Source organism: Rhynchophorus ferrugineus, unplaced genomic scaffold (assembly GCF_030347505.1).
Source record: "Rhynchophorus ferrugineus isolate W39M unplaced genomic scaffold, kcgeb_rfMv2 rfM11, whole genome shotgun sequence".
In the NCBI taxonomy this organism is placed as follows: Eukaryota; Metazoa; Arthropoda; class Insecta; order Coleoptera; family Curculionidae; genus Rhynchophorus; species Rhynchophorus ferrugineus.
This window is the reverse complement of record NW_027472590.1, coordinates 24,919,355-24,941,932: the sequence shown is the minus strand read 5'-3', so window position 1 is coordinate 24,941,932 and position 22,578 is coordinate 24,919,355. Positions and strand designations below refer to the sequence as shown.

Sequence of the window (22,578 nt, the reverse complement as noted above, 5' to 3'; positions counted from 1 at the left end):
ACAATATCTTATATTGTGTTCAATATATGTTGGTCAGCCAGGGAGATGTCGATCGAAATATTTTAAAAAATGAGCAAACCAATAATCCATATGAATAACTACTTTATGACAATTTTACATATTTGCCTTACGTGGAATAAAAGTTTTTTTCTGCAAAAAAGGATTTAAAAATGAAATTGGAGAATAATAATAAGAAAATAATCAAAATACAATAAAAATTACTTGAAATCTGTCTCTCTTCTATTGCATTAGAACTATGTCTGCTAATTAAAATCAAGATTGTAAAATATGATTTCGTCCAAATATATTCACACAAAATAAAGAAGAGGTCATTCCGCAATTTGAATTCTATTGATGTACGATATATGTATATGGCGTTCCGTGTGTCCTAGTCAATGTCTTTTTATCAAATAAATCTTGAGGTCCTCATACATTATCCACAATATTTTCAAGCAATAAATAAATGTATTTATGTTACATTCAAGAAATTTTTTTTTTTTTTTATTACTCTTCGTGAGTCCACAATCTGCCCTATTGGCAATAAGTATTTCTTCTGTTTATATTATATATACATGGCATGTAGAAAATCACTTCATTAAGCAATCTTCTGTATAAAATATTAACTTAATTAATTAGACTTATTCTAATGCTTATTCTAACTCTACATATGTCCAGTAATCAGATCAGGTGGTGTTAAACGTTTTAGTCTACGCACTTCACTATCACGTCGCATATTTAGCTGATTAGCGAGTACATTGGGATGCACTGACACTCTTTCAAAGTACTTCACACAAACACGTTGGATTACACTCGTTATAGGTTCTAGAGGAATATCGCGTTGTATCACTTTATTTGAAATATAGTACGGAGCATCAACAATGGCACGCAACACCTTATTTTGGAACCGTTGAATGATGGATATATTAGATTTGCTAGCGGTACCCCATAGTTGAATTCCATATGTCCAAATGGGCTTGAGTATAGACTCATACAGCAATACCTTGTTATCTAATGATAACTTGGATTTGCGCCCAATGAGCCAATACATTTGATATAATTTTAGTCCTAGTTGTTTCCGTTTAGAGAGTATGTGCTTTTTCCAGGTTAGGCGTCGATCTAAATGCATACCAAGATATTTAACATGCTCTGCTTGGGGGAGTTGACGATGATTGATATTTACTGGTGGACATGTTCTTCTACGCAGGGTAAACGTTATATGCGTGGATTTTGATTCATTGGCTTTAATGCGCCATGTCTTCAACCATAATTGTATTTGCTCCAGGTGGGTTTGTAGGTTTATTGATGCTGTGACTGGATCTTCATGGGATGCTAAGATTGCTGTATCATCTGCATATGTTGCCACAGTAGTTATTTTTGTGGTGGGCAGATCAGCCGTATACAGAAGATACAATACTGGACCCAGTACACTACCTTGCGGAACTCCTGAATATATGGGATTTAATTCGGTATGTTCATCGCCTTGATTTACAATAAAATGTCTGTCAGTGAGATACGATTTCAGTAGCTGATAGTCCGGATGAGGGAGAAGTTTCTTTAGTTTAACCTGCAAGCCCGTATGCCATACTTTGTCAAAAGCCTGAGATATGTCTAGGAAAGCAGCCGAACAATATCTTTCGGCATTTAGGTCAGCGTTTATTTGGTTTACAAGTCTATGCACTTGTTCTATAGTCCCATGCTTATTGCGAAAGCCAAACTGATGTTCTGGAATAATTTTTCTTTTTTCTATTATATAGTTTAGTTTTTTTATGTATAATTTCTCGAAAACTTTCGAGATTATTGGTAATAGACTTATAGGTCGGTAGGAGGTCACGTCTTCTGGTATTTTTCCTGGTTTAAGTATCATTAATATTTTAGCTACTTTCCAGATGCTAGGGAAGTAATTAATTCGTAGCATAGCATTAAATATATATGTTAATAGTTTTATAGCCTTTTCTGATAATTCTTTTAAAATTTTGCCAGTAAACATTCAAGAAATGTAAATATACTTTATTTGCAATAATTCAATAGATTTCAGTTTCTGTTATATAAACAGTTTTATCAATTATTAGCGTTTTATTGTTTATTGAAACAATTTAAATTAAAAGTAGTTGATGCCTTATCTATTGAAAATATTTTACATATCTTTTATAGTTATTTATTATAAACCAATTAATATATTATCTAACAAGAGGAACCTCAACAACAATTGCGTGATTAGACAATTATAATATTAATATTTTATTAACTTTATTAAACATTAGATCGAAAATAATTACTGCTTTTATAGATAAATCAATGACGTGACAAAACTATAGCACTATCAGTCAAAAAAAGAACAGATCAGTACTTTTAATTTTTATTTCTGTAGCGGGTACGTCCTTCCCTATTATTTTAACTTCAATCAATCTCTTTTGCATGGTTTTATAGTTAATGGTTTCACATAATCTTGATCTAACTGTTATCACTAATTCCATTATTGTTAAACTATTTACCATCTAAGTACGCAACACGTGATAGGTCAGCTCAACAATATTCAAAAATATTTACCTCGGAGAATCGCACAGGCCTCTTTAAAATTTGATTATTGTATTCTAAAATATAGTCTTTAATGAGTTTCGCAACCGATTGGTACTGACCGGCAATCTGTGTGACAAATTTGGCTGTTCTGTTATGAGCAACTGTTCTGCTTTCGTTATCCGAGCTAAGCCAGGTGTACCGAAAAGTCATTAACAGTTTTTCTAACAGACGTCTATAGACTCAACTATGCATTGTTTGAAATGAAATTGAATTGAAAAAGTTGCGAAACTGCTAGTGTTATTGGATGAAGACCAAACCCAAACTCAAAAACAATTTCAGAAGCGTTAAATGTGGCCCAAGAAATGATTAGCGACCGATTACGAACAATGGGGACAATTCGAAAGGTGGGAAGATGAAAGCCACATCAGTTGAATGATAAATACTTCTTCAAAGGTATAGTCGGAAGTCATTTCTGCCTCGAATAGTGACGGGTCATGAAAAGTATATTTATTTTGAAAACTGTAAGCGCAAAAAAACATGATTATGATCGACTCCAAGTCTAAATAATTTTTGTCACAAGACAACGCTCTATGTTTGATGGGACCAGAGTGGCGTGGTATACTACGAACTGTTGAAACCTGGTGAAAGAGTTAATAGTGATCGCTATCGACAACAAATGATCAATTTCAACCACATATTGATCGAAAAACCTCCATAATTGGTCTGAAGATAAAGTAAAGTGATTTTACAGCACGAAAACGCACCGTCTCATAAGGCAAAACCGGTCAAGGAAGCATTGAAGGTATTTGGATGGGACATATTATCACACCTGCCATTATCCAGACCTAGTCCCGTCCGACTATCAACGTTTCACATTAATGGGACACGTGTTTTCATAGCAGCAGTCCACCAAAAAGAAGTTAGAAAATGTCTCGATGATTGAAAGGATTTTATGCTCAAAGGACAAACTTTTTTTTTGGGATAGCATCCGTAAACTGCTTTAAAGATGAACAAAATGTACATAATTAAATGGCTAATACTTTGAACAAATAAATGTTTCCTTTTTCTTGAAAATTATGTAGTTATTTTTCCGAAAAAACCGGTAGTGATTTTCCGGTACACCTGGTTCACTCTGGCTAAGATTGCTAAGAGTATAATAAAAAGTGTTTTTTTTATATTCTAGTTTGAATATGAATATTCAAAAGTCTGATGAATCGGCATTTATTCAACACCATTCTAACTATTTTACTTTTTTTTTAAAATATATTATTTCGACAGAAATTGAGGGTTTACAGTAAAGAGCACCTTTTTATATTCTACAACAAGATTAACGATTCTTAGCATCGTAGAATTAGTTTGGCGTGAAATTATCAAAATTATTTATTTTGTGTATTTATTATATAGAAAAAAAAATCAAATATAGAAAATATGGAAAAGGTATCAAAAAATGTATTATTTCAACAAATCGATATGTTAGGTGCTTTCATGTATTGTGATTAGGTTCTCATTAAGGCCTTTCTTGAGAAAACCTGATATAATACATATTTATAAAAAACATTATTCCAACCAAATTTTCCATTAATTTCCAACCATTCCAACTTTTTTCTATCTTTGTTTATACAGCCATGGATTTAATTTCCAACTACTTTAGCTCTTCCGAACCCTGTGCCGGCAAAGTTATTCTAAATCATTTTGAACAAGTGTTAATCAGTTGGTGCATAACATACTAGGTGTTGCAGAAATTTTAGTTCGAGCTACAATGGAGCTGAAATGTTTATATGGAAAAGTTTTATTGAGTTGTTTAACAGTTTTTACATCACTACTTCGCATTTCCACCAATAGATCAAGACTGATCAAAATACATGCGAGTACCCAATGTTCTCCGCGCCAAGGCCCGTTTATGACCGTTGCAATAGTATGTTTATAATATATTTTTCCATTATATCATTTAAGATCATTTTGTATACATTTTATTACATCAATATCCAAATCATTCGAATAATCTTTATTACATATGCCTAAATTGCGACTTTTTGTAAAATCTAGGCCAAGACGATCTAAATTATTCTGCATTTACCACATTCCCCTTCCTAAAATTAAATTTTATATTGGATATAATAAAAATGTGATTTACTATATTGTCTTTATGACCTTATTTTAATAATTCAAAAGTATTATCCAGTTTAAACTGTCTAGAATAAATTACGGTTTAAAACATTTCATATAACGTGACATCTGAGTGCCGCATGTAATTTATTTTCGATTAAATCAAACAAATTTAGTGGGAATTAAATTCTTAATAATTTATCTCCCTTCAATATTTAAAATTGAAATGTTGATCTATATTTTTTTCACTTCGTGAGACCAGACACTCAAAAAGAAGGGTAGATTGCTTTTAAGGAGTCATAGGAGGTCATTGAAAAAAATGCTTATGGCATTTCAAGCTTTATATTACTTTGTGAACGTAAAGTACTTACTCTAGAGACGAGGAGATGTGATTGAAGAGCAAAGAGAACGATTTCACTAGGACATTAAAGAAATGAAGACAAGATAATATGTATAATGGAGCATTTCAATAATGTCATACTAAGGTTAGACATTTCAAGGAGACCTTGGGACGAAAATACAGAAGAGTTTTAAAGAAGATTTCGAGTCCATTAACTTTTATTTTAATGTCAAAACCTGTAATCCTGATACAAGAAGGAAACCCTTTTCCGAATCGGCACATCCAAAAACATATAAATTAAGTCATATTTTTTGCAAACTTGTGTAATAATATAATATTGTGCATTAATGTCCTAAAATATATGAGAATGAAGAAATACTACAGAAAAAATTGTACTAGTTAGAACAATAATTAGTATGAGCCGCAATAAGAAGAAAAACTTTTTATTTTTTTCATAATATCATTTGCAAAATAATGCTGATAATATAGCAATTAATTATACTTAAGTATTCCAAAACTAAAGTTAATTTACTGGCGATAATGAACACACTTATAAAATAGCACACTTGTATTTATAAAAAATCATCTTACCTATAGTACTGACTACCGTTATAACAAAAAACAAGGAATGGTAGAAATCCCACTTATAGTCGATCGGATCTTCGCTCATATTCATTCCTAGAGGTTTCCCACAGTAATCAGTCAACTTGGTGAAGAGCTCCTTCCGAACTGTATAATTTCCTTGAAAGTGAATCCTCAGCAAGGCTGCAACAAAAGAATAGGATTAATATCAATTCAGAAATAAAATCAATGAACGTAACAACAAATATTTGAATGGTTTTATGGTAATACGATATATTTTTATTATTAAGAATTAAGTATTTAACGTCATTGAGTAGTATTGAGAATGTATGTCTAAAAGACGTAGTGGTTTTGACCAAAATATCACAAATGGAAGATATTTGTCATTCATACAGGAGATAGACAAGAAGTATATAGTACACCATGCAATATAATAACAGTTCAATTGAGGAGTCCCCGGCCTGACACATAGATGGCGCTACTAGAATTAAATTCATATGTTTTTTAGTTAGTCTTAATCCTCAAAAGATGCGTGTATAAATTTAACAGCTGTCGGATCATTAGTTTGTGAATTGTAGCATTTTGAGCGAAACACCTTTTGTTGGAATCAAACTCAAAAGAATGCTCGCTGTGAAAATGTTTTCGTCGAATGAAGAGGTAATCGCCGAACCTGAAGCTTATTTTGAAGTAAAGGACAAATCGTACTACAAAAAGTTGGAGGGCCTCTATAATCAGTGTATCACTGTTGAGGGGAATTATGTTGAATAAAAAAAAAACTAATTTTGTCAAAAAAATGTGTTTTACTCTGGTAGGCCGGGGAGGATGTAACAGGTTACTTTTCAATTACGCTGTTACATCCTCTTTTATGTTGACAACGCTGCGTACTGCACATTTCAGGCTTGGTTCACAAAATAACTAACAAAGGCTTGGTTAACGAGAGAGTCTGTGATGAAAATAGCTCCATTTTTAACGTTTCTGGAGCGATAGAATATGACGGAAAACATGGTAAAGCATCATCGGTGAAAAAAATAGTTGGAGAATCACGAATTTAATTAACAGGAATCGCAACATTAAAAAGGACTGTGGCTTAACAACATAAAAATACTATGTTAAAAATACTATTAATATAAATTTTAATTATAATTTAAGAATTATACAGCCTTTTGATCGACTAATTTCTACACTGTGTAGATCTTTTGAGATTTCTAGGTGAAAAATTCATTTTAACAAGGTTTCCTGGAAGAAGACAAGGCCTTCTCTATTGTTCAATCCTTGTCTATTAATCTATACTTTTAAGCAGTTCCTGGTAAACAATTTCTTCTTATCCCCCTCTAAGCATCACTTTTCTTGACATCAATGAAACTTATTATATGAAACTTAATTTCTGTGGGCTACGATCATGATTTTTTGTACATATTATTGTCGTAAGTGCTCTTAATAATTAATTTCAAGACTGACAACTCGTTACCGTGACTGAGTAGTTTTGACACTTTTCACTATGGATTCACCTGAAATCCAAGTACGGAGCTTGTTTTGGTTTATTTATGGTTAGTCTCAAAAGGCGTGACTATTTTTCGAGATAGAATTTACAGATATAGAAAAGGTAAAAAGTGAATAATATACACAAAAGCTTCAAAAAATTATGTTTATCGAATGTGCTGACTAAAAGATCTGCATATGTTGTTAATAAAATTCTAATTATAATATGTAAAATATATGTTAATAACCAGGATTGGGTTAAATAATCTTAATTACTAAATGAATAATAAACTTTCCTACGTTTAAACAACCACTTCCCTTTGTTTGAATCATTGTGGTGGACAAAAATAATGTTCCATTTCTTGTATATCGATTAAACATTTTTGTACCAAAATAACAACAGTAAATAGGAATGAACAATAGACCCAACATTTGAAATATTGTCCATTATATTCGGTGATCTTGTACCATCACTTTGATGACAGACTCTTGAAAAATGTCATTTATATTAGAGGCATCAAATAGGAGAAATCATAATCATATTCCCAGTGTGCTTAAGAACTGCCAGAGGACTGGAGGTATAAAAGCCAGAACAAGTGACATGAAACAACTGAAAAAGTTTTGTTTGACAGCATGAGGGTTTATTAATTTTTAAAGAATAGGTGAAAAATGGTTTCAAAAGTAAACAATAATAAATTTAAGGGAATATCTTATGAATTTATAGGTACAGTGAGCTTTATAATTTGCCTTTCAGACTGGATGATTATAGATCTAAATTTGAAAAAACACCTTACTTAACCAAGATACAGTTCCTAATTGTAGTTTAGAAAGTCTTTCCTTTTGCTTAATATTATAATGATCACAAAACCTGGGAAGTCACCAAACGAAATAAAATCCTATAGAACTATATCACTGCTGCCAGTAATATCTAAGGTATTTGAAAAACTCCTGTAGAAAAGAGAAAACCGATTATGAGAGGAAAACCTAATACCAACACACCAGTTTGGGTTTATTAACAAGCACTCAACAATTGACCAGGTTCACAGAATAACAGATGTTATTGAAAAAGCCTACAAAAGTAAAAAAAAGTATGCTCATCTATATTCTTAGATGTAGCACAAGCCTTCGATAAGGTTTGGCATGAAGGCCTTGTTCATGAACTACAGAAAATGCTACCAAAACAACACACCGAACTATTAAAATCATACATTACAACTAAAATGTTTAGAGTCAAACAAGAAGTAGCTTACTCTACAATTAAAGAATCAAAAACAGGTGTACCACAAGTAAGTGTACTGGGACCAATGCTTTATCTACATTACAGTTGCGATATACCACAAATGGAAAATATCACGATAGCTACATTTGCTGATGATACTACGATTATAACTGTCAGAGACAATAGTGAAGAAGCCTCACGAAAATTACAACAGGCAAGTGAAAACATAAATAAATAACATGATATTAAATATAATTTTCAATATAATAAAAAAGTTTGTTATAGTGAAAGTATACGCGTAGCAATATCCTGGAGTAGTTTCTCATAATCAGACCTCATTTTGTTAATAATAGAGACAATTCGTCATACATTTCTAAAATCATATCAATAAAAATATTGTTTATTGTATTTACTCATACGTACACTATCTGATTGCGTATACTATAACTAATTTTCACGTGTTTTATATTAGGAATTTTTTTAATATTCTCAGAATTATTTAAAAATATATATGCAAATACGTGTTAGTAGTCTACCTTCTTCTTATACAGAGACGTTAACGCAAATTAATTATTGTTATACATTATTACTGTATTATATATGTATTTGTAATTAATTGTATATAATTAATAATAATTGTATTATGATAATTTTTTTTTGTTAAAAAGGCAAATTTTTCCTACAGTAATTTAAAAATAGATACTTGTCTAGGACGACTCATTTTTCCTAAGTCTGACTAAGTCTCTAATAAAATAAAAGAAAGGTTAGTAGCATATTTCAATGTTTTGTTATTTAGTGCACGTTATTACACAACTACAAGATTGCACATCTCTTGAGTCTGAGTCCTAGATCAGTGTTGTCCAAAAGTTGCAGCACTTCGGTATTTACATTGTGGTCTTTCCCCATGTCTTGATGAGAATCTCTTAAGGGTCCCTCCAACAGTTGGAATCCGAAGGTCTAGTGTGGTCTAGGTGCCTTGCGGTACATCTGGTTTCATTTCTTTCATTGTTCAGTAAGCTTCTTCTTGAATCTATGATTGGTTTTAATCTTTATAATGGGAGTTTTTCGAATAGTCTCTATATTACTAGTAGCAATAAAATTGGTTGATAAGAATTTAGATCATTTGGTCGGTTTCGGAATCATACTTTTTCAGCACGTCTCCGGTCATGGCCTTGTGCTTTCTTTGGATTGATGCCACTTTTGTTAATTCCGGAGGCTTCTTTTGGTGTAGCCAGTTGAATTAGAATATTATAATATATATTAATCAAGATATTTTCAACATTTTTTTTTCGATCTATTTTTACCAAGCCAAGTAGTGGTCTTAAAAATTAATGAGTGAATGAACAAATGGTAGTAAAAAGGTCTAGTTAGAATGCTGGATGCGACAGAACTTCCCATTATTGCTGCAACAGCGTATCCTTCACAACTCTTGCAAAGTGTGGCCAATTGCTGTCATGCAAAGAAATTACTTTTCGTCTGTCATTGGCTATTGCTGGTCTTTTTGGCAACAATTCGTGGATCGACTAATTCGATTGATGACAGTAAATGTTTGCAGTAATAGTTTTTCTCAGTGTTAAATAGCTCCTAACACATTAAAACTTGCTGATCACATAATATGCATACTAAGTCTTAATAACCACGAGTATTCTGCTTTAGTTTCGATGTGGATGGCTCTGCTGGGCTAACCCAAGATTTATTACGCTTACGGTTGCTGAGGTGGATACAATTTGAATCCTTTTCATCGTATTTAAACATCCTGCAATAGTTAGTTCATCAACTGGTAAATTTTATGAAAATTCCTTAAGAATTTGAGCTGGTTTTTCGTCCAAAAAGTTGTTGTCGAACATTTTTGGTTATACATGCCCCTCCTTACCATCATTTGGCATCAAAATTACCATTTTTAAGTCTTTAAAATCAAAAATGACCATTGGTATTTAACAAATCAAACAACATAAGTAAAGGATATATGATATATAGTACAGAAATATCAAAGTCATCGTATTTAATAGTTGCTTACTTCACATTTTCGCTAATTATTTAACGCAATATCTGACCACTGATCATATATATGTTCCTGGATCTTAATTAATATTTTATTATAACTATTAGATGTATTGCTTAAATAATGATTATATGAATAAAATGAATAAGAGCTGATTCGAAAATGTGGTTAATTGTTTTCTATAACTACATCATCTCTAAGTAACATATGAATTTCATTGCGAAGGTAAATGACACCAAACATTACAAAACATTCAAAAACAGTGAAAGGATTGAAGATGATGATTAAAAACGACCAAATAATCATACTAAACTAAAATTTGGAGAAAAAATCAAATAAACATAATGACAGCCAAACCATACTAGCCTAATGTGTCACTAATAAATTAGTTATCACTCATTAAGTATGGTTAAACATTAAAAAAAATCTAGTCCACCATTTAAGGCTACCCCAAGACATTGAGGGTCAAAGATTTCAAGATTCTTACTTAAACTAGTTCACCAACTGTTATAGAAAATCGGGCCTTGTGGGTCACTGGTTTTAGACATCAAGCATCCCAAACGAGTCTATCAACGTTCAACCTTACACCATTTTATGAAAAATTGCCATGACGCGGGACAACGCGCGTAAAAATAATTGTTAAATCCACTAATAAGATGTGTTATAAAAAACCCAACCGAGTTTTTCAAGCCAGATTGATAAGATGAGTATCTACGCTATGACGGATAATCATTTATGATTTTAAAAAAGGATTTATTGTTAAATTGTTATTAAAAACGCGTATGCAATAATAATAATATATTTTCGTCTGAGTTTTTATCTAATTTTCACTAACATGGCAAGTTTCAACATGGAGTTCCGAAAGAAATTATTTGTTTTTTGAGAAAGTATACATTTTATGTTGAAAATATATAATTCCTGCAAGCTCATATTGTAGTAGTATCAGTCGTAAATCTACAAGAAACGCCAAAACCGAGCAATCGTATCCACTAGAATGCCAGAGCTATAAAAGCAAAAGCAGCTATCAGATTTATTTTCATTGCTTCTATGTATTGGTCTGAAATTTTAGAGGCATCTTAGAAAAAATTTTGTTTTATAATGCTACTGTTATAGTATATACAGGTATAGAAAAGGCAAAAAAAGTTGTCATTAATTATGGATATTATATACAACAATTTCAAAAAATTATGTTTATATAGATATGGAACTAATTATTTTAACATTCATTCTAACCAGCCTCTATTGCACCGAGAGTTTTACAGAAACTAAAAGAAATGGTAGTTGGACATGTTTTCCTGGAGTATTATATGAAACTTAACTTTTCTGGGCTACGATCATGATTTTTTGTACATATTTTTGTCGTAAGTGATCGACTTTTCATTGCTCTTAATAATTAATTTCAAAACTGACTAGTTTCAACGGCAATTATCAAAAGAACTTGTCTTGGTCCATTATATTTTTCACTATTGACTCATCTGAGACCAAGTACGGAGCTTGTTTTGGTTTATTTATGGTTAGTCTCAAAAGGCGTGACTATTTCTCGAGATAGAATTTACAGATATAGAAAAGGTACAAGTGGACAATATATACAAAAGCTTCAAAAAATTATGTTTATTTAAATATGGAACTAATTATGAATGTGTTGACTAAAAGATCTACACATGTTGATAATGAAATTCTAATTATAATATGTATCAGAATTACTACATTATGTAACAATAGTAGTATTATAATAATATCCCATTCATTGTATTTAAAATACATGTTACTAAGCAGGATTAGGTTAAGCAATCTTAGTTACTAAATGAGTAATAACTTTCCTACGTGTAAACAACCACTTCCCTTTATTTGAATCATTGAGATGGATAAAAATAATGTTCTATTTCTTGTACATCCATTAAACAGATTTGAAATTATTAAACTTCTATGTTTTGGTCTTAAATTTTAAGGATATCTTAGAAACACATTTTGTTTTATAATGCTATTGTTATAGCATTTACGGCGAAATGTAGTTGTTTCAATATAAAAATGCAACAATAGTATTATGGTCCTCGATGTGAAGTCTCCGAATGACCTTGTTATAGCCTATATAGAATGACCTAGTTATAAAAATGGGTTTTAAGTTTAAGAACAATGAATAAAAGAATAATTAAATCAACGATATATATTTTAAGGTTTATTCTTTGCACACATACTGGATTATTATAGATGTTAAAGAGCATTGCTTAATCAAGATGCTATTCCTTGTTGTAATTTAAATTCACAGAGACTTACTGTCAAAATTACTATATAAGTTTAATATTGGAATCAACAGAAGTAGTTCAGTAGACATTAGAATTTGGTAAAAAAAACTTTTTTTAAATGTATTAAAATGAGAGTTCTTAACATTGACAATGATAAAGTGTCTTCTCCCACAGATTATTTTGAAATAGACGAATATGTGCCTTCATTTTATTCTACCGGCATCAAGCTTCAAAGCTATACATGTTGTATTGCGAAAGTTTCGTAAATGAAAAACGTACATTTTCGGTAGGCATTAAAGAATGTCTTGATGGATGGTTTTGCTCAATAGACAAATAGTTTTTTTAAGATGGCTCCTATAAATTGCTTGAAAGATGGGCAAGATGCATAGAATTAAATCAATGATTGATACTATGAATAAATAAAATTTATCATAAATTATCAAAAAGAATATGTGACCACCAAGAAAAATAGTGCTACGAACTATTACGAAAATAATAATAATTGTTAATGTAGAAATATACAATATACCATTGAACAAAACCTTTATAAACTATTGGAGAAATTTGCATAATAGCTGAGGGGAATAGGAATGTTATCTTCAAATATTTTGATAAAATGTTATTAATGTTTACCCGAACATTTTTTAAATATTCACTTCCTTGAACATTAGTTATCTTTACAACGCATGAGACACGATTAGGCATAGCACAGAAATAATGCAGGGCCTTTACAATCGCATGTTAATCAACCAATATGATTAAAACTTTCTGATTATCTATCCTACAAATTGTTAATCTACTTTATATAAGTCCTTAGATCAGATTGCTTAAAATTAATGCTACAGATAACGAAATATGCGTAAATATATTGATAAAATGCGATCGTGGCTATATTTTTTTCACTGAATATTATATTATGTCATAGTTATTTTGTTTCGTTTTAATACTGAGTACCTAAAACGTTCAAAAATCAAGAGTTTCTAAAAATGTAGATAAAAATCGATATCTGAGTTATTTAACCCATGAATGTTATATACTGTTTCTTACTTTTCTTACTGGATTTTTTTGATTACTAAAAAATAAGAAATTCGGTTTCAATATTTCATCTTTCGTAATATAAACAATCTCTGAATGTCTACAGGACATTTATATTTAATGGGTAACAACAATAACATAAAAAATTATAATTCTGCAACGATGAAACTTATTGCAAAGAAAGTTTAGAAGATTTGAAATTACATACTAAAATGTTAGATGTTTGTATGTATTTTTACATAAAAAAGACATTTATTGAGAAAAATTATTCCATCCTTTTCTACAACTATCTTCCCTCTTTCTGGCAATATGCTGATACCTTTTTTCAGTTTACCTTTTAGGCGGTTGTCATCAACGACTATGAAACTATGTGCCTCGTAGCCATGCTACATCTAACTGAACAAATGGTAATCAGAAGCCCTATGTCTGGTGAGTAGGGTGGGTGAAGCATAAATTCCTATTAGAGTACATCCTTCACTCTTACAACCTCTGGTCGAGTACTAACGTGCAAGAAGGACACTTTGGTATGTCTATTACTCGTTATTGGTATTATTTTGCAAAAATGTATTCAAATGGCGATAGACATCCACAGCAATACTTTATTTTCAGTTCAGTTTCTTTATTCCTTGTTGATGCCACCGTATACACAGCAAGATTTCGCTTTGGAATCGATGTGGATGGTTCTAGTAGACCAACCCATGACTTCTTGCGTTTGGAATTGTTGTTACTTCTTCATTCCCAGTCACAATAGGCCACAGAAAACTCTTCTGTTTATTGTCAAGCAATGAAACCGATCAAAATAGGCGTTGTTATCCAATACGTCCAGCATTTTCCGCCATTTTGTATCTTTCTCATTGGTGTAAACATCCGGAAACACTTGATTGATCAAGTGATATATTTTTTGAAAGTTCTTGGTTAGTTTCAGCTAGGTTTTTGTACGCTAAGTCTTGTAATTCGTGGTCTTAGAATTTTTTTGAGTTTCCAAGCTGTTCTCTGTTATTAATATTATAATAACCTCTTTTCAATGGTTGAAACTAAAATCAACAGCATCACCATAATATTCTAAGAGAGTTTGATAGGCTTCTGCATCAGATTTGTTCAAAACAAATAACAGTAACAACTAATGAGGGTCGAAAATGTTGAGCTTTCCTTATTAGGGTCTGTATATTTTTAATAATTCGGTAGTAAATAGTTAGGTTAGATATATCGATGATCAGAATACATGCAAGTACCTAATAATATATTTTATTGACTATTTGATAAAAGTTAAGTTTGTATCAGTCTGCGGCTTAGAGTATTTCTGAGTAATCACTTACACAAATATGTCAAATGTTGACAATTCTACAAATTATGAATAACATATTTACCCGATAACTTATTGAAATGTATAATATATAATATCATTAATTTTGTAGTATTTTTATTTAATACATATACAGTTGCTTCAAAAATACATTTAACCGTTTAGTTAAAAAATAATGAAGTATTATTTAAATTACTTGTCACCATTATTCACTTGAACATATACATGTCATCCAGAATATAATATACAAGATCCCTTTTAAGATTTTGATCATTATACAACAGGATAAATAAAATAATGGCATAATCTTTGTGTTTTTATTCAATCAGTTGACAATAAATCATCTATTAGGAAGTTCTAACATGAGAAAAAATCAACAAGGTTACGATTTAGCGAAAAGTTTAATGAAATTTATTCGTACTATAAATGATTTAAACTTATGACGGGTTTTATGGAGGATAGTATGTAAAATGTCGCATAATTTACGATAAAGGGATTTTAATAAAAATAGCCTCTTCTCGAGAGTCTGATATGAACAATTTTTATAGCCGAAATATTAATAATGTAATTTATATGTTTGATCTTTATTTTCCTTTAAATAGTAAGTTTTATTAGTTTAATTAGTTTTGTTGTCTTTAGATAAGTTATTTTGATATCAGATAATATATATATTTAAATTGTTTATGATAATCGTATAGATAAATATCCACATGTTGCATTTTTAGATATGTATTATACAATACGAAAAGTAACTAGAAAGTTTTTTTTTTGTTAATCCTGGAGTAAAAAGTGTTGTAAACAATGTAACAGGAATAAAATACAAAATAATAATTGGTTTTTCGTAAATAAAATATTGCTGTATTCTGAGTTATATTCTTCTTCCGTTTTCAATATGAGTATGTTAGTTGCAACAAAATTTTATGAACCACTGGTTTATTTTCTTTAAAATTGAAATTAAATTAGAAGGAAACTGTTTGTTTCAATTTAAATTATCGATAAAATGTTTTGGATTTTAAGGACCTGTTATATATTTGACGACGTTTCATCATAATCACATTTTACACCTTCAGGTTTAACTTTCTATTAACTAATTTTCTGTTATAAATATATGAATAAAATTCTCATTTTATCATCTCTCATCTTCAGGTATAACTTTCTTTTACTTAATTAGAGTAAAACTGTTCAAATTTAAATTAACCATGATAATTTATCATGGTCTTTGGAAATCGTTATAGTTTTCATGATATTTGAGACGAATCATCCCATGTTCAAGATTTTAACTAACTTTCTCTAACTATCTTTTATTTAATTAGTATAAAACTGTTGATATTCAAGATTTTAACTATAAAATATTTCTGTTAAGTACCAAGAAAGAAAAAACAAGTTTCTATCAAAACGTCATCAATGATTTATTTTAATTTTAGGGTATTATTAGCATTATTGTTTTGTGTGTAAAATGCTTTACTTATAGGGTAAAACTATATTCATGAATTGACGAAATGGTGACATTCTAACTAATTAGAAGAAAGTTTTAATTATTAATTAAAATTTGCTATGACCTTTAAATACCGTATGGCTTTGAATACGTTTTAGAATAATCACATCTCGCATTTTCAGGTTTAACTTATTTCTAATTTATTAGTTAATTAACTTTGAATAGATATCTGTTATAAACGTTATACTTTTGGTTACGTTTCATCACAATCACGTCTCTCATCTTTAGGTCTAGGTTTTTACTATTTTATTATAAGAAGAATGTTCGAAATTAAACTAACAATTATAATTTGTCATGGTTTTCGAAAATCGTTATAGTTTTGGCGATGTTTTAGAAGAATCATCCGTTCTTCAGGTTTTTTAAAACATTTCTAAAGTAGAAAGGAAGGATACTCTGTTTTGGTATCAAGGATTTTTTGATGACAAGTGTGACTCTATCAAAACGTTCTCATTGCTTTATTTTCATTTTAGGATATTATTAATGTTACTTTTTGTGGAAAACGATTTACTTACAGAGTAAAACTCTATTGATGACTTGACGGTATGATAACATACATGACATCTCCCATCTCCAGGTCTAACTATCTTCTACTTAATTAGAAAAAAATTGTTCGACTTTACATTATTAATGATAATTTGTCATGTTTTTTGAGAATCATTATAGTTTTAATGATATTTTAGTCATATCATGTAATCTTCAAGGTTTTAAGTTTCTTCAAATATTTCTAAACAAAAAAAAATAGAAAAAATAAGAAATAGAAGGAACAATACCCTGTTTTTGTATCAAGGATGTGTTAGGTTAGATGATAGGTGTAATTCCAACAAAACTTTGGCAATGCCTTATTTTAACTTTAAGGTATTATGAAGTTATTAATGTTACTTTAGGTTAGGTTAAAATCATAAACTGATTTAACTTGATAAAAAATGTGATTAGGCATCATTGAAAATATAATTATATAATTTTTCTAAATTACATTTTAAATATCTGTCATCAGTTGAGACTATGAGATTCATATAAAATAAGTCTTGTTTATGTTTATATGAGCATGAGCTGCAGAAAGTATCAGGCCTTCACCAACCTGATTATTGGCGTGGCTGTTGATCAGATTTTACAGTTTTTAGTCTTGCCTGTTAAACACAAACATCCATAACCCATTGGGATTCGAACTTGTGACCTTTTGAATGAACCATTTTTGTTTTAATATCATTTCAAATTTTTACTTTTCATATAATCAGTAATATTAATATTTATGGTAAGAAGAATGAATAATGAACAACTTTTTAATTAAGAAGAGAGCATGATGATGACCGGCGAAAATGACATTCTCGAAATCGTAATAAAAGCAAAAACGATATGTTCTGTAAACTTACTTTCCAGTTCCTTTTTCTCGCTTGTTTGAATCTCGGCTCTTTTGTGTTCCTCCTGGGATTCCACGTAAAAGAAGATCGCCGCGCCAGCTAACAGATACAACACGAAAAGACACAACACGACGAACCATTGCTTCTTCGACATATCGGCCCGCTTATCGATCTAGAATAGAAAAAAAAAACGAACGATATATGAGATATGTTCGAATCGGTCTCGATGATGGAATCGATATCGTACGTGTGCCGTCTTCGACGAAATCAGAGGGATTTCTTCCCGATAGAATTCTGACATGTTTCACGGAACCATTCAGAAGACGTTTTATATATTTTCGAAAATAATCGATGATATCTTATCGTTGAACCTGACAACAAACTCTTACCTTATGATAATCGTCTGGTACACTTCAAGAGATACACACGAAACAACACAATTACACTAATGATATAGATATAGGGACCATCCCGATAGAAATCGAATCGGAAAACTCTCGCGATGGGACTAGATTTTTTCCGTTTTTGTTTACGCAATTAGCACGATTGTCTTTTTCGAGATGAGTATCGGGGAGCGGCTTCGATTGTCGAGGATAGTCGTTTTGTTATCCATGATTTCACCGTTCATTTTTGTACCGACGAAGATACGTGTGTCCGTGTACAAGGAAAAAATCACATGAACTGATAATATTATTAAATAGACACTTGAGTAGCCGAGGCACTCAAGTGATAAACTAATTGCTAGCGGAGCACAATGTACTGATTTTTTTTGTTGTTGTTATAGGTGCGTTGTCGCTAATATACCGGGTGTTGACGAGGCGAACAGTGACGGACAGTATCGCTAACGGCGACAATATAAACCCATCGTTGACGAACCGGGTGGTAGGAGGAGTGCGATATGCAAATATAGTGATAACGATGGCAAATTAACTGACCACTTAGACGATATAGAGCGATAGATTCACGGAGATCTCTGCTATGCGTATATGTATAGCGTCAGTTCGTAGCACGTTACAGTTCGGGAAAATACACAATGACAAATCTGGTTAGTATTCCGGTCGTTTTGCGATGAATACGCGCTTGTAAAATAGGAAAAGAAAAGTACTATTTGAATCACTCGTTTTAACGGTCGTACCTCGAATTTGTTGTATCATAATGGGAAAAAGTAAATTCGTTTTTATAAAAACAAATTGATTCATATACATTTCAAAGACTAATCATTGATAAACTAAGGTTTTATAGAACATATGGGGCAAGGTTTCAAAACTTTCCTGTCAATCTTTCACATTCTTTTCGAATTATTGGCCATTTGTGTCATCTAACTTCGCAATGGAAGACAATGCTATAATATGTTTCCTTTTTAGTTATTGACTAAAAAATTAGTAGAGAGTAGGATTAACGATTTCGTCAGGTTCAAGAATCTCATTTCATCTCATTCTTTACAATTACAAATTGTCTCTATATGTATTTCAAACTAGGTACTTATCAAGCAAGACCTACAGGCCCTTACTTAGTAAAATAAACAAAAATAAATTTCAGAATTTTGTTTTGCCATATTATAGCTTTTTGCCATTGACCATTGTTATTTAGTACACATCACTATAAAACTACACAATGTCACACGTTATAGTTGTTTTGAGTTCAGTAGAATCTAAGTTCAGCGTTATCCAAGAATTGCAACTCTTCGGTGTTAACATGGATGTAGAATCTTTCCTCATATCTTGTGGAGAATCTCTTAATACATTCATACAGGTATTAGATTTTTTCTATCTACGATAGGTTAACAAGTGTGTGGTTAACAAGTGGTTAAGATTTAGTGGTTTCCAGGTTTCGGAATCATAATAACTTCAGCCATTTTCCAAACATCCAGGACACGTTTAAATCAGAATGCTGTATTAATCAAGTCGGGTTTTATAATTACCTTACTTGGTAGATATCATATACTTAACATAACCTCTCTTGGCATCAATGTAGGTTTTCTAACCATTTCTGAATCTTCTCCAGGCTTCGAACTGCCATATTTTTCATACATTATTCTCTTACATGATCCATTTTCCATCACCCAATTCATTTTAAAAATAGCTCCATTTTATTTCTTTTTAACATCTAGAACTAGGTTTAAAATTGCATTATGAACAATTAGTAGCGATGTCATGAGATAAATTGAGTCGATTTGTCGCGATATTTAAAAAAAATCATTGACCTTTCCAACAATTTTCCGAGCAGGACCAGGTTCTTTGAAGCAAGTTTAAATGAGAATAGCATTATAGTATAAGTTCCCTCGGCTTCAACACATTTATCCCAATAATTCTCCAACTTATGAAGCCATGCAAGAAAACTTTAGTCAGAGGGTATTAAATCTGATGAATAATCTGGACTGAATTTTATTAGTTGTATGAGCTCGAACAAAATTCACATAGGTTTGTTACAAATAGTCAATATATATTTTAATATTTTAATTAGAGTTCTTTTTCTTTTTTTTTAATATGCTTCTTGTCACTAAGTTTTCATGTACTTAGCGTTATTACTTTATGGGATAATAGTATTATAAATATTTATTGGTATAAGAACAGTTTGGTTGTAGATGAATTCAATATGCACTGGTTTACTACGGTTAACTTTTATTCCCATATTTATCCTCCTATTTGTATTATTGCTATTGTCTCCAATAGAAACTGTCACAATGACATCAGCCATAGTAACATTTTCTATATGTGGTATGTTACATGGTAAAGGAACACTGACATTTTGCACTTTAAAAAACTAATGCCTTATTCCAACCTTATTCAATAATTCCCAAGCACGTTCTTCTATATTGTCCAACATTTAATAAAACTCATCGGGTACCAGAACTTTTGAGCACATGATTAATCAAACTCAATTTATGCCTAACGGTACCCCCCAATTTGTTACAAAAAATCTCTTTACTAAGGCATCAGTCTTCAAAAGAAGTGCTTCTTTGTAGTACCTTTCCGCTAAGAACTTTTTCTCTGGTGAGATGTCTGCTCTGTCTTATATATTATTGCATTATATTATATATTAGGTAACGCGATCCTTTATAATATTTTCCTTCTTCTTTTTCTTGTTGCTCTCAACAAGGTTTCTTTAATATTCCAGTTTATTTTTTGAAGGAACTGTTACATGTTATAAACATCATGCTTTCAAGTTTATTCGACTCGCTTTTGCTTTTATTTATGATATGTTATAAGATACCAACGAACATTAATTTGGTTCACCTTAACAGCTTTATATTGAGAAAAATCTCTATATAATATTTTTGTTTGTTTCTTACATTGTTATATTTTTTCAGCATTTCGAAACCGTGTGCCAGAGGTATCAATAATGTTCTGCAGAAGGCGCAATATCTGATGAATAGGCTGGACGCAACAGAACCTAGAACTGTAATAGTGTATCACTCACCACTCTTGCCACGTGTGTAAGTAATAAGGTTCTTTATAATAGATTTTCTCCTTCTTTTATAACATTTCGATTTATTTTTTGTCGGAATATTTCAAAACTAATATTTTCTCCAGTTTACTGAAATTGCCTTTCTAATCTTGTTATCAAAGTTATTATCAAGAGGATGTTTTGCGAAAACTAACATAAATACAAAAAGTTTTCAAAAACAAAGTCCTAAGAACTATTGCAGATGGACCCAGATACTATAGGATTGGTTACTTACACCGAGACCTTTAGGTATCTACTCTCGCTCAAGAAATCAATAGAATCGCAAGAAAACATGATGAAAAACTCCAGGTGAATGTGACTCATGTGAATATCGAAGTTTTAGAACTCTTGGAAAACGCCAGAACAGCACTCAAAAAATCAAACCTTTTGATCTTCTTCCTAACTAGTATTTCCTCTAGTTTATTGAATTTGCTTTTCTAATGTTGTTATCAATGCCTTCACAACTATGTATATGACAGTGTAAATTCAAATTATTATTAATTATTTTTCGGCAGGCTTAGTGGCGCAGTGGTCAAGGCGATAGGGCGGTCCTCCTGCTGGTATATGGTCGTAAATTTATGTTTGTGATTGTTTAAAATTTGTGATTGTTCTAGGCAAGAGTGTAAAATCCGACAAGGAAAATGATCTCAGTCACGCCAGTAACCAGGCTGGGTAAGACCGGAAGTCTTCTGGAATGATTTCTAAAGTTGGTCACTCGCCGGTCGGTAGGCTTAATGCTGAGGACAGTAGTTCGGAGCCCACGTTAAACTTTAGGTCCAGTCCAGATCAACCCATAGTTGGTAAAAGGAGACTTTAAAATATATATATAAAAAATACTTTTCGATAACATCTATTTATATATACGCAATTTCAACATAATACATAAATAAAATAAATATAATTACACAAAAATTATTAAATTTATTCAGATCATTGCATATCAATGTAATATACTTGTTTATTTTAATTTCGTTCAAAATTGATCAATATTGTACTAATTACCGTAAAAAATAGAAAATGTAAATAAACGGATAAATAAAAACTGGTTACAGAAAATTTTAAATTAATCGGTTCGTTATTATTTTGATCAGCAGTAACTAATTATAGAAAAAAATCTTTTTATGATAAAATAACTTTGTAACAGAACTGCAACCAAACAGTAATGGGTTTTGAGACAATCTATTTGTTATTGTGACCAAATAGGTGAACAAAAAACAATTTTTATGTTTAATAATCGTAAAGATTTCTATAAATATTTATGTTAAATTTTATGGCATGTTTAATTATTTTATCTAATATCAATATCTGTAGTTTTATGCACTGTAATAATGTTTATCCCTTATTATTAGTATAAAAGTCTTTATTTATCAGTTTTTCACAAATTTTCTGAATTACCTACCAATAATTAGTATTTCCAAAGTATTTCTTATGTTGTTTAAATGAAATATTTCG

General features: G+C 30.8%; 1 protein-coding gene and 1 long non-coding RNA gene across 3 annotated transcripts in view; one reads left to right on the top strand and one right to left on the bottom strand.

Annotated features, from left to right (window-relative positions):
- The window catches only part of Ork1 (Open rectifier K[+] channel 1), a 35,470-nt gene extending 16,831 nt beyond the window's left edge, over positions 1 to 18,639 (bottom strand). Inside the window, exons 1-3 of one of the 2 annotated variants that reach the window (XM_076417715.1) lie at positions 18,069 to 18,639; positions 17,692 to 17,851; positions 5,555 to 5,728 (exon numbers count right to left, since the gene is read on the bottom strand). In XM_076417715.1, the coding sequence (XP_076273830.1) occupies positions 5,555 to 5,728; positions 17,692 to 17,833 (316 nt within the window). In that variant the 5' untranslated portion in view covers positions 17,834 to 17,851; positions 18,069 to 18,639. Of the gene's footprint in view, positions 1 to 5,554; positions 5,729 to 17,691; positions 17,852 to 17,926; positions 18,030 to 18,068 lie in introns of those variants that run through there. The other variant, XM_076417714.1, reaches the window with a different exon arrangement.
- LOC143204844 (uncharacterized) lies at positions 18,627 to 22,132 on the top strand. The gene is made up of 3 exons (XR_013007685.1): positions 18,627 to 18,724; positions 21,642 to 21,686; positions 21,741 to 22,132. It is a non-coding gene; the product is annotated as an uncharacterized LOC143204844 (long non-coding RNA).
- Positions 22,133 to 22,578: the final 446 nt, after the last annotated feature.